Below are 20030 nucleotides of genomic sequence, written 5' to 3' on the forward strand. Positions count from 1 at the left end.
AGGTCTCTGAGCACCCTGTCTAATAATAGCATGCTACTACTGAAAGGGGAAAAGCTTGCTAGTGACTTGATTGGTTTGATGACCTGTCAATCTCACTTTAACGTCTCCGGTATCAACAGAAACCCATGCGCCAGACTCCTCCTCTGCCTTCCGTTGGATCAACGCATTCCAACGCATCAATGTGAGTCGGGCGTCACTATTTATTCATTGTTTTAAGGGTGGGGGTGTTACGACCATGTGTTGTGTTCTTTGTTTGTCACTTTCCCTCCCTTTTCTGTAGCTCCACCCATGTTGTGTTCCCCCTGATGGCCAGATGAGATGCACCTGGCCAGGTGATCAAGCAGCACTTAAAGACTTCAGTTTGCTGCTGCAGAGGAGAGGCTTTTTGTGTGGGGACTGCTGGTCTTGCTGCCTCTCAACCTGGGATTTTGTCATGTAGTGTTGTGTACTTGTTGGTAATAAATCCCATGGATTTGGTACTTTTAAAAGGTGTTTTAGTATTTAATTTGGTCAGTGGTGGATTGTTTGTTCGCCCCATAGGGCCACTAAAGTTGGGGCGTAACATCTCCTAACAACCTTACATTTTTATGCCATAGCTGTTCATAATTCCTCCTGTGATTTTTTTTATTTGCTTAACACAGCTGACGGAAACTGTTGAGCTGAATTTTCATGAATGTGCATAACAGATTTGAATGAGTTGGATAGAAACCAACCTATTGCAAGGGTCATGTTGATCATTTGTTGGATCCTTTTGTAAAAGGATTGTCCAGTGCACCCTAATGATGATAAGAAAGGGTGCATTGAAGCACCTTCCCTTTAGCATTTCAAGAGAATTCAACCAGCTCTTATCATGATTTTCACTTAATTCCTACCAGGTCATTTCACTCAGGTAGGAACCTTCCTCGCAAAACAGACTATTGGACTGCAGCCCAGAGCTGTGCTGGCATGTTCAAAGCAGCTCTGTCTGCTCCTCCTCCTCCTCAAGACAAACAGGAAGCTGCTCTGCAATAAATTAGCAGTTTCCTGACTGGAGTATCTATCAACTCCCACCTCCAACGACTTCAGCTCAGCCATTTTAGGAGTGTGTGATGGCCTCATGGTTACCACAGCAACAATACAGTTTAGTTCATCTGAAGAAACACTGTTCAGGAATTCAACTTTAATAGCATAAGATACAGATACATAGGTATGTATGGACGGTTAATTCCTCAAGTAATACATTGTGTTTCTCTACATCTCTCTAGGGAACAACTCTCTTAGTCACTCTAGTAGGGAGCCATGCAATCACCTGTCCAATCACATCCCTATTGATTTGGGGCTTGACCAATAGCAGGGTGGCACATAGTGTAATGGCAGTTAGGGTGAGGGCAACAGGGAGAGGAGAGTAGCCAGTCACGTGGCTCCAGCGGTCACTCTGAGCCTTTGGCTGGGAAGGGCCCTGTGCTGCCTTCCTCTCCTCCTGGCTCAGGGTGTGTGGACTGAGACGGTCCAGGACCTCCAGCGCCACCCGGTGGCCACTCTGGATGGCGCCGCTCATGTACCCACACCACTCGGTGGCAGTCTCTGTGCCCGCCCAGTGGATCCTACAGCAAGCAGTTAACACACATACACAATTTACACAGGCATCCAGGAAACAGCCTGTCACATACATCTATTTATACTCAGGTATAGGTGCAGTCTAGGTGCAGTCTTTGAATTAGTAATCAGTTAATTAACTATTCATTTGTTACTAATTACTTTACTGATTCATCAATTACTAACTTATTACTAATTAGTGAGTTCAGGGCAAGTTGTCATAGTGACCAGGGGGTACGTGTGTTGTGTTGACTATTCTCCCCTGAAGTGGAGAGGCACCTGGTAGGGTACATGACTAGGTCAATGAGAATATTACTAGTTTATTGCAACGTGGTGCAGTATTTGAAAATCCCTTTAATGTGGGCAGAAAAAGAAAATATCAAAGTGTACAAATCAAGTTTGGGAAAGAAAAAGAGGGCAACAAAGCATTATGCTGTTAAACATTATGTTAAACATTTCATTAATTACATTAAACATACAATCAGATGAGAGCAAGTGCCTCTGCCTTGCCTGTGTGAACTATTTTCAAACCGCCAGCCAAGGAAGACTTGGATTCAATGTGTGTGTTGCAGAAAACTGCCCATGCTGCAAGTAGACTACCTCAGGGGAGGCCATTTATGTTTTGCCAGAATTATGACTTTGAATAACGCTGGCAGACCACACTTACTCTGTAATCATTATTTTTGACATTTTTTAGAAATGATTGCTTATTTTTATGTTCATTTAAGGTGTCGAGTTCAGTTTCAGATATAAAATTAAAATAAATCTACGTTCACAATTAATAATGTTTTGCTTTTTTGCTTAAAGTGTAAATTCCTTCCCAGCTCTGAGCCTAACTCTACCTATTGCATCTTTTTGAAAAGGTTTGAAAGGACTGAGGCCAGGGTGGGGAGGGGAGGGGGTGAATGATGAGTCTCGATCAGCCAGTGAAAATTAAATTCAAACTCTCGGGCTGGGGGTGGTGGTTTGCCCATTTTATGACGTAGATAACAGCAGCTTGAGAATTGAGCCTTTTCCAACCCGTTGGAAACCTTTTTTTTTTGTACCAGCATTGATATAACATCACAGCCGGAGATGGGCAGTATTTCAATTACTTGTATTTGAAATACCAGTTAATTTGCTTTTAAGTATTTTGTCATTTGTATTTGATAGGGCCGATAAAAAATTGAATGTAATTTGTAACAAAATACTTTAGAATGGAGTAATTTTGTATTTAAAATACTCAAATTACTTTCTCCAGTGTTTAGGTAGAAGGAGATTTTTTTTCTGTCGGATTCTACCACGAGACCATCTGATCTGCCTCTGAATGTCAATGTCGAATCAGTCAATTTGCCAAAGTGTTGCTTCTTATGGCCTGCCCCTTTTTGGGGCGAAAAGGAAATCACCCCAGATCTCTCTCATTGACTCTCATGTTAAATCAATTTTTTTCACAACACAGGGTTGTGGTCGAAAACTTAGAAAGCTGTCTTGATCCTTGTCAATTTATCTTCAGTACACCGACTTAAAGGAGGTTCTTTCAAAGAGCGAATCGAGTTGATGCACTGAACGTTAGCCATCTTGACACAATGTGACTTGATGAAAGCCGTGTGATGTCCTTATACGCAATTAGAGCTAAGGTCCGGGACGCGATCTGGCACTCCGCGCCTGGGCGAGACTCTCCACTTTGTGAATGAGGCGCACCTCACCTAGGACGCGATCTGGCACTCCGCGCCTGGGCGAGATGCTCCACTTTGTGAATGAAGCGCGCCTCACCTAGGATGCGATCTGGCACTCTGCGCCGCATTGCATAGAGGCAGGGGCCCGGGTGCACATGAGACTCTTATTAAAGATCTTAGCCTACTATAAACGTTGTTGAGACTCGCACTAAAGATCTAACTCATTCTCACAGAAACAAAACAAATAGTCATTTATCTGTGTGATGTCACATGTGTGCGCCAGTGTTGTCAATCACATGTGGGCGCCAATGTTGTCAAAGATAATCTGTAACTTGTGGAAGTTGTATTGTTAAACGGTGAGTACTTTGGTAGATTAAAGTATAAACTTTGAATACAAATGCTAGTACAACTTCTATACGTTATCTGTAAGGTTGTGAGTAGGGGTGCAACGGATCAAAAAACTCACGGTTCGGATCGTTCCTCGGATCAGAGTCACGGATTAGCAAAAAAAAAAGACAAATAAACATGTGGAGGAAGGGGCTGCTTAAATGCCACGGTGATGAGCGGTTGTTGAGCCGCTTTTGGTTTCACTCCTGTCAGTGAAACACCGGGGTGATGTCGCTGTAAATGCGTGGCCATGCCGATGTGTTTCCACTGTTGTATGGCTTTCTTTTTAAAGATAATAAACTTATATTACTTTAAAAACATATAAACATGTATAACTTAACATTATAAGAATTAGTGCAAGAGAGGTAGGGCCATACAAAATGAACAACAAGTCTTTTACAGGGGTACGTACACCTTTGTATAGTCTGTTGTAAAATGTCTTACATTTTCTTTTTGGGGGGCACTCTCCCTGTGCCCTGTTCCTAGATACACTGAACTGATTAATTTCATTATTGATTAATTCGGTCGGGAGAAGAGATAAAAGCCCGCCCACACTGAAAATGAATTTGTTGACTTACCGAAACAGGCCAATCAGGATGCTCCTGAGGCACACACGCACACTGCCTCACACACGCACAGTCTCTAGGTCCCTCTCCCTCTCTGTCGTGAGCGCGCTACACAGATGCTAACGCAGTTTGGATCACGTCTGTCTCGTGTGCGCGGTCTGGCTCGCTCGCTCTAGATTCCGGGAGATTTTAAGTAATTTGCAGGCATCAAGGAGTCGTTATCAATATGCGGGAGACTCCCGGAACTTCAGGGAGACTTGGGATGTCTGTGTATTCACATAACATCTGGGAAAGTCAACAGGCATAGGATATTTCCATCTTTTGGTTCTTGAAAAAAATCTTCTCTGCCTTCATGTGGCAGAAAAATCACCAGCTCAGCCGGTAGACAGTTGTATATCATCACTATGGTTACCACTACAGGCACAGGCAGACTACCAGCTTAAGTTTAAAACCCAGCGATCTATTAATGATAGGGAGCGAGCTAAACATTTAAATCGTAGCTCCTCTCTCCAACAAGCACCACACATGGCAAACTACAGTGCGCTGTTTTAATTTACCCGTGTGGAACGTTGCGTCGCATTAGTACCGCTTTAGGCGCTTGGTGTAAAATCATAATAAATTCATATTTTGTTTTATTTGGTCAGCATGGTCATTTATTTTTTTCATAAATCAATCCGCGGATCATGCGTGTGCCGAACCGAAATAGATGATCCGAACGGATCACGGATCAATGATGATCCGTTGCACCCCTAGTTGTGAGTGTGCAGTGGTAATGTAAGTTGGATTCGTAAAATGTTTTTTAGGAAATAAATGACATTGCTTGACGTGTAGCTATTTGTCTCTGTTTTGTTACCGACTTTCAACTTAATAAACAGCAACACACAACACTCAACAACGTTTATAGTAGGCTACGTGTATTGTTTTGTCTCTGTGAGAATGAGTAAGATCTTTAGTAAGAGTCTCAACAACGTTTATAGTAGGGTAAGATCTTTAAAAAGAGTCTCATCGGCGGGGAGTGCCAGATCGCGTCCTAGGTGAGGCGCGCCTCATTCACAAAGTGGAGCGTCTCGCCCAGGCGAGGAGTGCCAGATCGCGTCCTAGTCCTTACCTTGCAATTATGTATGACGAAAGCACGGTGGGGATAGCCCTCCCGGAAGCCAAAGAGATTGCAATGAGAGCCCTGTGGCGGCGGTTACAAACATGAAAAAAAGGATACGGAACCACTGACATGGGCCCGTCATAATAGCCTGCACCTGGCCCGTGGTTACTTCGTTACGCCACTGAATAGCCCAAACCTGAATGTTCTGCTATACCAAATTGTGAGAAAACTGAAAATTCAGAAAAAGTATTTCCTGTATTTTAAAAATACAAAATACATGTATTGTATTTTGTTACATTTTCTGGCAACAGTATTTTGTATTTTATTTTGATACATTTATTTGAGGGGTATTTTGTATTTTGTATCAAAATACATTTTGATGTATTTTTGCCCATCTCTGATCACAGCACAGTGACATCATTCAGTTTACAACTAAAAAAATAAACATTTAAGTGTAATTACACTTTATTAATACAACGTGACAACTTCTCCATTTATCGGGTAAGTTGTCACATGAGCACACTCTCAAGTTAATGCATAATAATTGTATCCTGAAATATTATGTCAAAACAATGAATACGAAATGTATGCCCAAGACTTTGGTCCTTCATTTGGTACGGAACATTTTCACTATTATGATGTACGTTTGGAGACAGGAGACAAAGGTGGGACAACATGTTCCTTTCTCCCCTGTTGACTGTAATCAAGGACTGCACTTTCAAAGGTTTGTAATAGTTGCTGTGAAAAAAATCGTTTTGACCTACAAAAATACTCCAAGCATAATTCAGTCCTGTTCAACCTGTGCATCTTGATTAAAATGTTCATGAGCCAAATAATACATAAATGCATAAATAATGTATCAAAATATTTGGAGAGTAACCTTTGCACTGTTGGCTCAGAACAAGAACAACAACAAAAACGGCATATTTCACCTTTAAAGTCATGCTGTAGTGGCCTGACAGCTAACAGCATAATATTTAGATAATGTACTGTAATGTTAATATAATGCAAGGAGATGTTAATAAAATGTAAGGTAATGTGAAGCGTAATATAATGTTTAAGTGCAGTGCCTGACCTCTCCCTGCTAGCTCCCTGACCTCTTCTCCGTTAGACTACTGTTCCTCTCCTTTAAGAGTGGTTTAGAGTTCTACTGTTCCTCTCCTTTAAGAGTGTGTTAAGAGTTTACTGTTCCTCACCTTAAGTGTGTGTAAGAGTTCTACAGTTCCTCTCCTTTAAGAGTATGTAAGAGTTATAATGTTCCTCTCCTTTAAGCGTGTGTGAGAGAATGTTTAATGTTTTGTTAGACCCCCATGCATTAGTTTGAGTGAGGCAGATTAGCTGTATCACAATGAAGCTCATCTGGCTAGGAAGCTGGACCCCCCCCAAACACACACACACACACACACACACACACACACACACACACACACACACACACACACACACACCGCCATCCACGCTGTTGTGAGGGACTTGTCAGGAAGCTTCAGTAAAGATGTGAGAGCTCTGCTTGTGATTCTGCTCTCGCAGAGCAAACCACACATCAACACAACACACAACAGCAATCAATAACTCCCCTCAGAGTCAAAGAGGCCTGTCAACATCAAACTCATAACATGCACCAGCTCACTCAACAAAGCTTACCATTAAAGCTGCAATACAGAGTTTGTGATGTGCCGACAAATTGCTTCTTGAGTACTGTTATTTTAAAGGCAAGATTCAAAACTAAGGTTTTCAAATGTGACAGAAACAGGAACCAAGCCTCAGAAGTATATTAGAAGGCAACATTATATTGAGAAACATCCTCTTCTCATCAGGCTTTTCATAATAATACATCATTCCTGTGGTTCTAAAATATCCTATAATTCTTATATTCTTGTAACTGATCTCACATTTAGGGGTTGTATTCATTGTGGTGTGTGTAATTTGTGTAATTGTGGTGTGCATTGCAATAGAGCTCTTTGAACAAGTACATTCGCTGAAAATGTGCACAAACTACCTGTTGCACCAGGCCAACCCAGACTGGTGGAGGACACACAGAGCCAGAGGTGTGCCTGTGCAAGCCTCGTGTGAGAACAGCTGTAGTGTGTGTGTGTGTGTGTGTGTGTGTGTGTGTGTGTGTATGTGTGTGTGTGTGTGTGTGTGTGTGTGTGTGTGTGTGTGTGTGTGTGTGTGTGTGTGTGTGTGTGTGTGTGTGTGTGTGTATGTGTGTGTGTGTGTGTGTGTCTGTGTGTGTGTGTGTGTGTGTGTTATCCCACTTTCTCCACTGTTGCAACCACGTCAAACATTCACTCGGACATGCTTGGACTGAACTGGAATATAAGCTTCTCGTTGTGTTTTCACACACTATTGCACACTCTTACATACTGAGCCCTGTATGGCATCCTAGCTTCTCTGCCTGGTGTGTGTGTGTATCTGACAGAATAGTGTTTTGTTTTAAAGTCTCTGCTGTTGGGTTCGATTCGGTTCTGTTCTCTTCCGATTAGCTTTTCTTTGCTCTGCCCTGCTTTGCTTTCTGGCCTCTAGTGTGCTGCGATTATCTCTCTCTCTCTCTCTCTCGTGCTCTGAGTCCTTGTGATTCCTCGTCTGTACCATCAGGTTGATCTGCGTACCTCGTGCTCTGTGGTGAATGCTAACAGCAGCAGAGAGAGGGAGAGAGAGAGACTTCAAGGACGAGCTGAACATGGTGCGGGCGGGGGTGCGGTGGGGGCTCAGAGCTAAATGTGCCGGTTGTGGGTGCAGGTTCCCAGCATTGCTGCACATCACATGCACAGCACACTCTCCAGCCAGGCTGAGCTCATCCTCTCGCCAGGGGACTTAATGCCATTATGGAAATCCACTGATGTTACGTGTACCCCTCTCTCACTCACTCACTCACTCACTCACTCACTCACTCACTCACTCACTCACTCACTCACTCACTCACTCTCTCTCTCTCTCTCTCTCTCCCTCTCTCTCTCTCTCACTCACTCACTCACTCACTCACTCACTCACTCACTCACTCACTCTCTCGTGCTCACTCACTCGCTCTCTCTCACTTACTAATTTTCTCATCTCCCCTCAGTCTCTGTCTTTCTGTCTCTTTCTTTATCTCTGTCCTTCCCCACCTCTCTTTCAGTCCCTCACGTTCTCTATCCCTCTCTCTATTCATCTGTACATCTCACTCTCTCATACTCCCTTTCCATTTCTCCCTCTGTATCTTCCTTTCCACTACCACCCTATTCCCCTCTCCTCGTCTCCGCTCGTACCCCTATCTGTAAATGGATTCAGAGCTGGTTTCCCTACAGAGTGGCCTCCCATTGACCCTCTGTCTATTCGCTGTGGCTAAAGTCAAACCGGCACTAAAGACAGACTCCCTCCCCCCCCCCCCCTCCTCTCCGTCCCTCCTGAGGCTACTCTGCCCGCACCTCAGACAACTGTGGACGAGGGCCGGAGCTGGACCGGAGTCGGGCGGAGTGGGGCCGGAGTCGGGCGGAGTGGGGCCGGAGTGGGGCCGGAACCGGACTGTTGGTTGACTTTGACTGTCTGATCCCCTCAGGCGGGGTGCTGAGGCGAGTTGTCTAAGGCATGCAGGACTGAGGGGGTGCTAAGCTGAGAGGGTGGGGGCAGGGTGGGGGTGAGCTCTCACCTGCCAAAGGGCCTGCGGAAGCTGGGGTGGAAGTAGGTTAGCATCCCTGGCATCATCACGTTCACTGGGCAGCCCCCGCCGTAAGGCTCCTGGGCCCAGTCCTGCAATTACACACAAACACACACACTTACGCTCAGACCCCAAGCTCAACTCACACCAACTTTTAGGAAAGAGTGTGTTAGAGACATAACCACAGGAAAACCTCACATAGTAAAACATTGAGATAAATAATTAGATATCCAAGATCAATGCCTACAACCTCACAAACGAACATCATCTTAGTTCACAGATGCTAAATTAAACCTCGGTTTGATGGTTCAGCTGTAGAAATCTGTAGTATTGTGAGATGAGATTTCTTGGGAGGACAGCGGGTTGCACGAGCAGACTTGGATCATGATTATAGTCACAGCAGGGGCGGAGTGGCCATCGGGAGCACCGGGATTTTTCCCGGTGGGCCTGTCGGCCAATTGATAGTTTTCAGTGACGTCACAACAATTGTTAGCTGACGGGCAAAAAGAACAGCGAAACAGCGAGAAACAGTGAAAAACGCCGATCAGTGCCTACTCAAATACGAATGCCATCAACCACAGACCATACCACAATAGCCAGACAGAAATATTCACAAGGGAAAACAAATTAGGAACTTGTGATACATTTATTGCAGGTGTCCTGACATTTTTATTTCGTTAACCTCCCCACAGTCCCTGTCTGAGCTCCAGTGTGGAGATATTTACATCTAGGCCTATCTAATAGAAAATCCGTCCCCATACACATCTCACAGAAAGAAACAGAAAGCCTACAGAAGCACAGATAGTTATTTAATTTTCAGAAGTGGTTGGGTTCACAACGATGTCGTCTGGAAGGTGAAAGCTAAAAACCATCTTCATAATAAGAGCAAAGATAAATGCCATTTATTAGCTAGGTACCAGCTAGCGAGGTACCTGCTGTAAGCTAGCAGCCGTTAGCCTACCCAACGATGTTCGTTATGTTTTGAAACAATTCCCTGGTTTAAACCAGTACGAAAACCTTGTCTGGCGAATGACAACTTAAATGATCTTCCCATATATTTTCTACTGACATTGTAGTATTACTAGTTGAATGGCAAAATACACTAGCCTAACCTACTTGCTTGCTTAGGTACTAAGGTAGATCAGCAGCTGGGTAATCCCATTTGAATAGTTTTGATGCTTTGTTTGTCTTTATTACTTGATTTGTTCCCATTTTAGGTAGTTATTCTGATAAATTAGGCGACCAGAACAGGGTGACTGCTTTTCTTTCCAGCTCCAAAAGTAAGTCTACAGTTTACTGTGTGTCCGAGAAAAGTTGAACCAGAAGGCGCATACAATCAGCTGGCAGCCACGGCGAAATAAACACTTCTTGTATCAGCTGGCAGGAGCGGTAGCGGGTTTTAAATGCGATTAAAAACTAAATCCGGGGTTGTCGACTCGCCGATTTAAACAGCCAACCGAACAACAGCTGTCTGGCATTTTACTAACTTATATTAAAAGAGCTTGAAAGGTGGGTGGTTCCTGTATTAACTCCTGTGTTAAATAGCTTTGGAACGTCTTTTTTGCCCTTCAGCTGGTCATTCTGACGTCAGCTGAAAACTATCAATTATCTCTCGAGAACCAGCCTGCAGGCCGGCCTTCGCAGCCGTTGAGTCAAAGCCATGAGCGGCCCATCGAATTTGCATGTACGTCAAATCATGGTCCCGTGAAAATCTCTAAATTCTCCAAAAGTTACAGGATTGGGCCGTCCAACCACTATTTATAGCACTATTTGTCTCTGTACATCACACCTATGGTGGTGTCTGTCAAACTCACTCCCATTAATCCAACTTTCTGATTTTTGTTTAGCCTCCTATATTGATGTAATTCTTTTTATTCAGACGCTCCATTACTTTCATGACCACAAATATAAATTGGCCAGCGATTTAATTCGTTTTTTTGTTGAATGTAGAATGGTCGAGCAAAGCATCATGGGAAATGTGTATCGTTCTGCCTTTATCAAGTGAACCTAGGGAGATAAATTAGCGGCTATCAGGGAGAGAGAGCAGGTGAAGCGTACCTGATGGAGGGACATAAGAGAAAGGAGAAAGGAGGGGGCAAAAAGGCCAGACTGAAAAAGAGGCGGATGCAGGAGGAAAGTGCATCAAAATGTACAAGAATTACGGATTTATTCAACCAGCCGTCAACTAGATGCAAGTGAGTTGACAGGACACATTGTTGCGAATTAGCATAACATTTGAGCCAATACGGGAGTCGATTTGTTCCGTATTTCCATAAATGTACATATACAAATACACTGTCACTGTCACTGTCATGTCTGTCACCCACACATCAACTCTAAATCTAACAATAATGATCAAAAGCCGCCCGTTTGTTTCTGTAGTTGATATATGGGAGGTGGAGGGGATGCGGGTTGGGCCAGTTGTGGGCACGTTGTGGGCACGTTGTGGGCCGGTGCAGTTAGAATTGTCCCGGTGGATTTTTGTGTCCCACTCCGCCCCTGAGTCACAGCATCACACAGATACCTGACTGTGACTAATGCAGCTTGCTGTGGCAGCCACGTGCTGCTCTATTCATGTAACCGAACTGTGTCAACTGTGGCTCCAGACACATTTCTGCAGTTTAGTAAGGGAGAAAACTGAGACTTTAACTCCTCTCAAAAATGTTTCATCTTACTGACAGCTCATTCATACAGCCAGCTAATGCTCCCCTAAAGGCAGACGTGTTTATATGTGTGTGTGTGTGTGTGTGTGTGTGTGTGTGTGTGTGTGTGTGTGTGTATGAGAGTGTGTGTGTGTGAGTGTGTGTGCGTGTGTGCATGCATGAAATGAGTGTCCCTCTTTGAGTGTATTTGTGTGCATATGTGAATGAGTGTATGTGCATGATGAGTGTGTGTGTGTGTGGGTGTGTGTGTGTGTGTGTGTGTGTGTGTGGTGAGTGTACGCCTTTGTGTGGGTGTGTGAGTGTCTGTAAAACTGTATGTGTGTGTGTGTTTGGGTTGCTAAAGTGCGTTGCCCTTTCTCTGCTGAGGGAGGGAAAATGCTAACATATTGCCTAAGCTGACGGCTGTCACCCTGCCGTGTTCATTTGTCAGTCTTGATTAGAGTCAGCGCTGGGGCTCCTCGGGGAGCAGTTCTCTTCTCCTCAGCAGCCTAACTGCCCCTTAAAGCTGGCCGACTGCCCTCAGCTCTGCTTGCTGCAGCCCTCAAGAGGGGTAGGACAGCACACGGGGTATCTCCAGGGGCTAACTCTGTCGAGGCTAACAGATGACTTTAACACCCGATAGTGCGCGTGTCACCACTGATGTCTGTGATGCGCCTTCACAGCGGTGGCTCACACACAGCGGTGGATCGTTCTGGAACATCTGCTTTTATTCTTTGCCTCTGGAGCCTAAGTCTAAAACACACAACAGTAGCCTCTAAGGCGAGGCCAAGGAAGCACGCTGAAAGACTCTGGACTTACTTTCTCCACGTAGTGGATGAAGTGCGAGGCCTCAGGGCCCAGGTATCTCACCAGGCTGGACACGACCGCATCTCTCCTCTCCTCCAACTGCAGAGAGAGAGAGAGAGAGAGGGAGAGAAGGGGCTGGTCGTTAGTTTTCAAATCACACTCTTACAACACACACGGTAAGAAAAAAAAAAGAGTTTGCCCGTTAAAAAATGAATGTGTGTATTGAGTGTGTGGGAGTGAAGAGCGATCGATGTGAATAACTCAAGTCTCTTCTGAAGCCCTTGGACATAAAGGTGCGGGTCACCGAAGCCCTGGTCACTGTAACACACGTCACACACGTCTGCATGTCCTGCACACAGCAGCATGTCCGAACCAATTACTCAGCCAAGGGGTTAACTGGCCCCTCTATTACAGCTTCAAAGAGAGGAAGAGTGTGTGATCATTAGAGGGAAAATGATGTGTGTGTGTGTGTGTGTGTGTGTGTGTGTATGAGTGATAGTTTGAAGAGGAGATCTGCGTGTGATGATTGGGGCGAGGGAGGATGATGAGTGTGTGATCGTTAGGGGGGAAGTAAATGTGTGTGTGTGTGTGTGTGTGTGTGTGTGTGTGTGTGTGTGTGTGTGTGTGTGTGTGTTCGTGTGTGTGTTCGTGTGTGTGTTTCTGAGAAAGGGAGAAAGATATAGCTGAGGACACATGAAAGATAGCCCTTGTGGAACTGAAGGGCTAATCATTGGCAGACGTTAAGTCACATGAAATCACTGCTCGTGTCCACTCGCAGCACACGACCCTGCCCATCAAGTGGACTGCACGCTAAGCAGCTTCTGGAACATTCTCCATTATACTCTAGCTCTGTTAGGTTTACTAGAGTCCTGACCAGGCTAGGACTGATGCAGATCCTTTCTAAGTGGTCACGAACAGTGGGATCGGTTAAACAGGGCACCCCTGTCTCCAAGCGCAATGCATCATCCCCCCCTTGGCTGTTTTTTTTTTGGTTTTGATATTTAGCTTTAACAACCTTCCACTAATGGATATGACAATTAAACACTATCATAAATACCAATTGTTTCCATCAGTATGCAGTGGAGGGTATAGCTGCTATATTTCTCCTCAGCACTTCCTGTGTGGAGGCCTGCGGGCTGCCAGCATGACTGCACACGTACGTGGCTTCAGCTGGAGCTGAGCTCCCTGTGACTGCAAAAGAGCCAGACCCAGGCTCTCAGTGCTGGGAAAGGAGGAGAGAGAAAGGAAGATATGCCAGCACGTTCACACTCTCTATGGAAACCAAGAACCGGAACAAAACCGCTCACTAATTATTTCTCTGACAACTGTTACGACCCTGGCGGGTCTAGGCCCCACCCTAGGATTGTCATGCCTGTTCTCTCTCCATGCTTTTCTCCACCTCTCTGTCTCTGCAGTAGGTGATTGAGGACAGGTGTTTTCCTGATTAGCTGGGCAGGTGATTGAGGACAGGTGTGTTCATGATTAGCTGGGATATAAAAGCCCTGTGCAGCCTGCAGTCAAGGCTGCTTGGGTCCTCCCAGCATTTGGGCTCTTTGGTTCGTCGTTTGTCGTAAAAATGTGGGTTCGCCTTTGGTGTTTGGTTCTTTGTTGTCGTTTGAAAGTTTGATCTCCGTTGTCTTTTTGTTTGTTTACCCCTAAACTGACTTTGCACCAATTTTTGCTTTACTCTTCACAATACTGAATTGCATCACACTTTTGCATCATACTTTGAAATAACCTTTATCCTTTTAATAAATGATTTATTCTTATAAAACCAGCGTGGCCTCTCCTTTATGTTCGTGCTGTGAGCCGTGCACGTAACACAACTATCTTAGTCTGGAAAACCACAACAAAAATGCAATCCCATCGATTCAAGTGGTTCACCTGTAGAATAAATGTGAGGCTGGTGATGTGCGTGTCTGTGTGTGTGGGGGGGAGGGGTAGGTATGAGCAAGTCCTCGTGATGTGTGTGTGTCGCACATCCACTGCTGAACTGACTAGGCTGGTGCCATGGGAACTGTCATCTGTCTCTGCTGAAAGGTGTGTGTGTGTTTGTGTGTGCGCACAATGTTGTGTGTGTCTGTATGTGCATATCCATGAGTACGTGTATAGCTTTTTGAAAGTGTTCAAGGCAGCAGCCTAACCTGTTTGCCAGTTCAGCTCCAGCTTAGGTGTTGCATAAGCGGTAAATGGAGCCTGGCGTTTGAACACACACATTAAGGAGCTGAGAGAACACACTTCGGCAGAGTAACCTTCACACGGTGACAGACACAGAGCCCAATCGCATCCATTTGCACCTGCTTCTCCTTCTGCTGTGCCGACTCCTTGCTCCTCGTCTGGTGTGAAGCTGGGAACACAGTTGCCTCAGGGACAGCTTAGCTGTCTCTACTCACACACACACCACACACACACAGACACACACATACACACTCTCTCTCTCTCGCACGCGTGTGCAACGCTGTCCTCACAACCAACGCCAACTCTCTCACTCTCTCCCACTCCCTCTTTCTCTCATGCTTTCCACTTCTATCTGAAGTTGAGTTTCTCTTTTGGTATAGTTCTCTGTCTCTGTGTTCCTGTCTTCCACATGTTCACACTCACCTCTAGCCTTCAAAGACCTTTTCAAGAGCACCCGAAGCAAGGCAATGAAGAGTGCTCAATGTGTTCTTATCACTCACTCCCTCTTTGTCACTATTCCCCTGTCCTTGACACAGACACAAACACACACACATGCACGCACGCAAACACACACACATATATATATACACACACACACACATTCATAGACACAAAAACACATAAATACACAAGTACATATACACACACACATACACACACACACACACAAACATAAACAGACACAAACTCGCACACACACATGCCCGCCCAGACAACCCCACCCCACCCCAACCCCAGACACACACACATTCACACACACATACGCACACACACACTCACCTTTGTAGAGCTCCAGTCATGCGCCTGCAACCCGGCGATGAGGCCCACTAGCGCTGGGCTGCCGCTGGGGCTGGTGGCGTCGAAAGTCACACTGAAGGGACAGCTGTTGGACGGCCGGGCCACAATCTCACCTGAGAATCCCTTCTCCCTCCAGAAGGCCTGGCGGCACAAGAGAAACACACATCCACTAAGTGTCTGCCATGGGAGTACTTCCATCACATGTCCTTCATCATGCAACAAACAGGGAGAGGACAGGCTGTCACCCTCCTCCTGGCTGCTCCCTGTCTGAGCTTGGCTGCTGTGGACAGGGTTGGACTGAGCCGCTGGCACTGGGCACTAGTCACATTACCACTATCAGGCCAGTGCGAGCCAGAGCTATCAGCCGGGGCCAATACCCTCGAGGCTCTAGGTCACATAAAGGAGAACGATTTGCCATCGGACCAAATATTTCTCAGCTTTTATGCCTATCAAATCAGAACGGACCTATAAAATTACAATCGTGTCGGTTCTTCTCCCCTCCTTGATCAAGCTACCATTGCACGTTCTTATGAGCTGAGCCCTGATTTTGAGTGCTGATGTCACAATGCCAGTGGGTACTGTGCTGTGATAAACACAAATACCTTAAGAGAAGTTCTACCGACAAACGCCTACCTCAAATGTGCCAGGTTCAAGTTCGAGTCTTGTGCGGGATTAAGCTTGTCCACCTGACGCAAGTTACGTTGGTGCCGTGACCCATATTGAGAGTGAGGTTTAGGGGGGTGATTGTATCAGTAGCCTGCAGGTACAGTGCTACAGGAAATCTCTCTCCCTGACACTTTAAGAGACATGCTAGCGACAGATGCAAGCACCCAAAGGTTTTAGTCTGCTAGCTAATACGCCCACTTACCATGTCTGCGGTTGCAAGTTCGAGTCCGGTGTGTGTCTGTGCCTGGCCACACAATGCGGGTTACAACACTGCCTCAAACACCAGTTGGCCCGAGGGTAATTGGCAGGCTATTAGCCCCTGGACACTGGCCAAAGTGACAATGGAAACCCAACTGGCCATGGAACACATTAGCTCGCCCACGTTTAGCCCGATAATGAAAAGTATGGTATTGTGTTTTGGGGAGAGAATAATCGCAGGCATGAGAGGCTTTGTGTCTGCACTGAAAGAGTACCCGGCAGAAGAGCAAAAGAGCCTTGAACTAAGACAGAGCAGGATCCCACATGGCTGAGAGAGGCCACGCTCGCTCGCTGCAGCAGTGAAATATTTAGAGAGGCCACGCTCGCTCCCTGACTCCTTCCGGTACACTGTATCATTGAATTTTCACTTATGCTGTAGTATAAATCCCCCTCCTGCTGCAGGCCGAGAGTTGATTATGTATAAATAAATCCTGGGGTTGTGATGCTTATTCTTCGTCCAAATGATACGAGAGTCTTTTCATTTGAGAGCTTCTATTGCATCTATTGTTCTCTGCTCTTCCCCTGTCTTGCTCCTATTCTAACTGTTATGCTCGAAGGTACCCATTCTCTGCTATAAGGAAGATTCTTTCCTCTTAGAATCTTAGTTTTCTATTATGTCTGGAATGCTAACTGGTTGATTGGTTTATCTCGAAATTGTAATAAATCTATTTTTTTTATATAAACCGTTAAATTGGAGATTGGTCTGGTAATTTCAACACATTGTTGGTCAAATGTTTCTTTAAATAACCTTTAAAGTGCTCCCGTACTCCTTCACTGTAGAAAACTAAAGCTCAAAAATCTACTTGTAATACATGAGCATGATTTGGCAAATCGTGTCTCAGTATGCGGGCGAGGGCCTAATATAGCTTTATGTATTTCAATCCTTTTAAAGACCTTTTTAAAAGACAGGCAATACAGAAAGGTCTGGCAATGCAACAAATCTATTGTGTCTTGAAGCGTCAACAACACCGGGCATGTTGGGCATGTATGAATGGTAAACCTGAAGTGGGAGGTGAGCATGCTTGCGAGGAGAATAAACCCATAGGGAGTAACGGGGCTGTTGCTAGCACATCTCTTAATACATCAGGATATATGCATTTTAGTTACACAGTAAGTTCCCTACGTGGAAGAGCTCAGCAAAAGTCGTGATGGCCCCAAACAGGAAACAGGTTCCCTAAGGACAAATGGAATGCATCATTAACTCACTGTAGTGTTACCCTAACTTCAGTGATACTTTGTCAGGCTAGATTCAGAATGGAACATCACTTTTATTATTACAAATTATGACATTAATAAAGTCAAATATTCTCATCACCAAGAACATCTATTACAGGAGATTTGACTCTAAGGTATCCAATATGATCACAAGATTGAAATATTGTGTTAGATTGAAATATCAAATGATATCAGCCCAGAACTATTATTCTTTGGAAATGATTCTACTATTAAAAATATTCAATATGACACCTAATTACTTGGCTAAGTTTGGGCAAAGGCACAGGTCTCTGAGGAACTCCTACTTCACTTCAGACAGGCTCTAGGATTCCAGAATCTAGGAGCCAGTTTCTAAAAGTGTTCCAACCTGACAGCACGACTTCACTGCACACTCATCATACACACACACCCACACACCGACACACAGACGCACACAGAGAGACACACACGTACACACACACACACACACACACACACACACACACACACACACACACACACACACAAACACCAGCAGAACAAGAGGCCTGATAATAGCTTTTGAATGCCTCATGAATAAGTAACAAGTGGCTTACAAATGTATTATGCATGGCTCATTACAAAACGGGTACCGTCACCTTTTGTAAAGCAGCTCAAGAGATTGAACAGCTATTAGCCCCGGGGTGACCACACACACATACACAAGGGGGCACACACAGCGTTGTGCGGCGCTCGTTGCTCTTCTGACCAGTGGCCCCACGGAGGCGAATGTCAGGAGGAGTGTGTTATTAGCGATGACACACGCTGACTCTGTTCCTCTTAAGAGGCTTACACGTGAGGCCTGCATCCAGCTTGGCTGCTCGCTACCGTATGCCGCGCCAGCCGCTGGCTGCTGGCAATAACTCAGCCAGGCCCAGGTACACGCAGTGCCCATAGGGGCTCACAGAGATCTAAAGACCCGGTCAGAACAAGCCTGATTGACTCTACCAGGCCCTGCAGAGGCATCAGAACAGAGGAGCTAGGAGCGCTGCATCTATACTGAGGATGGTCGTTTTGGTTGGTACTTACTGTACGGAAGGTGAAGATGGTTTGGTTGATTTTTATGACGATGATTTTGATTACGTTTTGTCATGGTTAATTAATGAGGTGTTGTTATTTACCATAGGGTACGTGATGATGGATTGGTGGGTTACAATAGTGTTGGTTCTTACTGTTGAGAAGTGATGATGGTATATTTGGTGCTTATGATAGTTTTGCTGGGGAGCAGGCACTGCAGGGTATGTGATTTCATTTTCTTGTTTTAAGTAGTATTGGTACGTACAGAACGGTAGGGTATGATGGTTTGGTTTGGGTATAACAACTTTGCCGTTTTTAGTGTCTCTATCGCGTTTTTGGTGTCTCTATCGCAATCTAGGCGAAAATGGTTTGGTTGGTAGCAGTATTGTTGTTAGTTATCACAGGATAGGCGATGATTGTTTGGTTGGTAACAGTATAGCTGGCACTTACTGTAGAATAGGTGATGATGAACTTGGTCATGTGGCCCACTGGCATGTGCTGGCTGAGCTGCTGTCTGTCTGCTGGGAGAGCCGGCTGGTACTGGAGCTTAGCTGAGAGAAGGGGAGGCCATAGATTACTTTTTTTTTTTTACTACACACTCACTACAGGGACACCATAGTTTACTACACACTTACTACAGGGAGACCGTAGATTACTACACACTCACTACAGAGAGACCATAGATTACTACACACTCACTACAGGGAGGTCGTAGATTACTACACACTACAGGGAGGCCATAGATTACTACACACTTACTACAGGGAGGTCATTACTACACACTTACTACAGGGGGGTCATAAATTACTACACACTTACTACAGGGAGACCATACATTACTACACACTTACTACATGGAGGTCATAGATTACTACACACTTACTACAGGGAGACCATAGATTACTACACACTTACTACAGGGAGACCATAGATTACTACACACTACAGGGAGACTAAAATGTAGTACACCCTTACTACAGGGAGAGAGGGCTTCATGACATACATATACTACACGGAGATGACTTTGCTACATATATGCTACAGGGACACAAGAGCTTACTACATATTTACTACAGGGAGACAATAGCTTACTACCCACCCACCACACACACACACACACACACACACACACACACACACACACACACACACACACACACACACACACACACACACACACACACACACACACACACACACACACACACACACACACACACACACACACACACATACAGAACCAGTCATTTAACACTTGACCTCTATAGCAGAAGTCCCATTGTTTTGGAAAAGCACACAGGGGTTGGTTATATGTGTGAGCATATGTCCTCTAGCCCTGGCCTGATAAATTACTCTCCCTCTACCCTTACAGGAGAGAAATGGAGGTCCTCCTGGCTAATAAGACTCAGCAGAGACTTTACTGTTATTTCTGTTACTGTGGAGAGCAAAGAGATGCTCTGTTATGGAAGTACCCACCATGCATCTCTCAGTGGATTTCTGAGCCAAACTCAG

General features: G+C 45.1%; 1 protein-coding gene across 1 annotated transcript in view; it reads right to left on the reverse strand.

The window, feature by feature from the left end:
- Positions 1-1240: 1240 nt before the first annotated feature.
- LOC308372556 (putative flavin-containing monoamine oxidase A) overlaps positions 1241-20030 on the reverse strand; it is a gene marked incomplete at both ends in the record, with an annotated part of 36327 nt that continues 17537 nt past the window's right edge. Inside the window, 5 exons of the mRNA XM_080847747.1 lie at positions 1241-1583; positions 8911-9011; positions 12381-12467; positions 15327-15485; positions 18969-19069. Of these exons, the coding sequence (XP_080703873.1) occupies positions 1241-1583; positions 8911-9011; positions 12381-12467; positions 15327-15485; positions 18969-19069 (791 nt within the window). The remainder of the gene's footprint in view (positions 1584-8910; positions 9012-12380; positions 12468-15326; positions 15486-18968; positions 19070-20030) is intronic.

The sequence above is a fragment of the Sprattus sprattus genome (genome assembly GCF_963457725.1).
Source record: "Sprattus sprattus genome assembly, chromosome: 11".
In the NCBI taxonomy this organism is placed as follows: domain Eukaryota; kingdom Metazoa; phylum Chordata; class Actinopteri; order Clupeiformes; family Clupeidae; genus Sprattus; species Sprattus sprattus.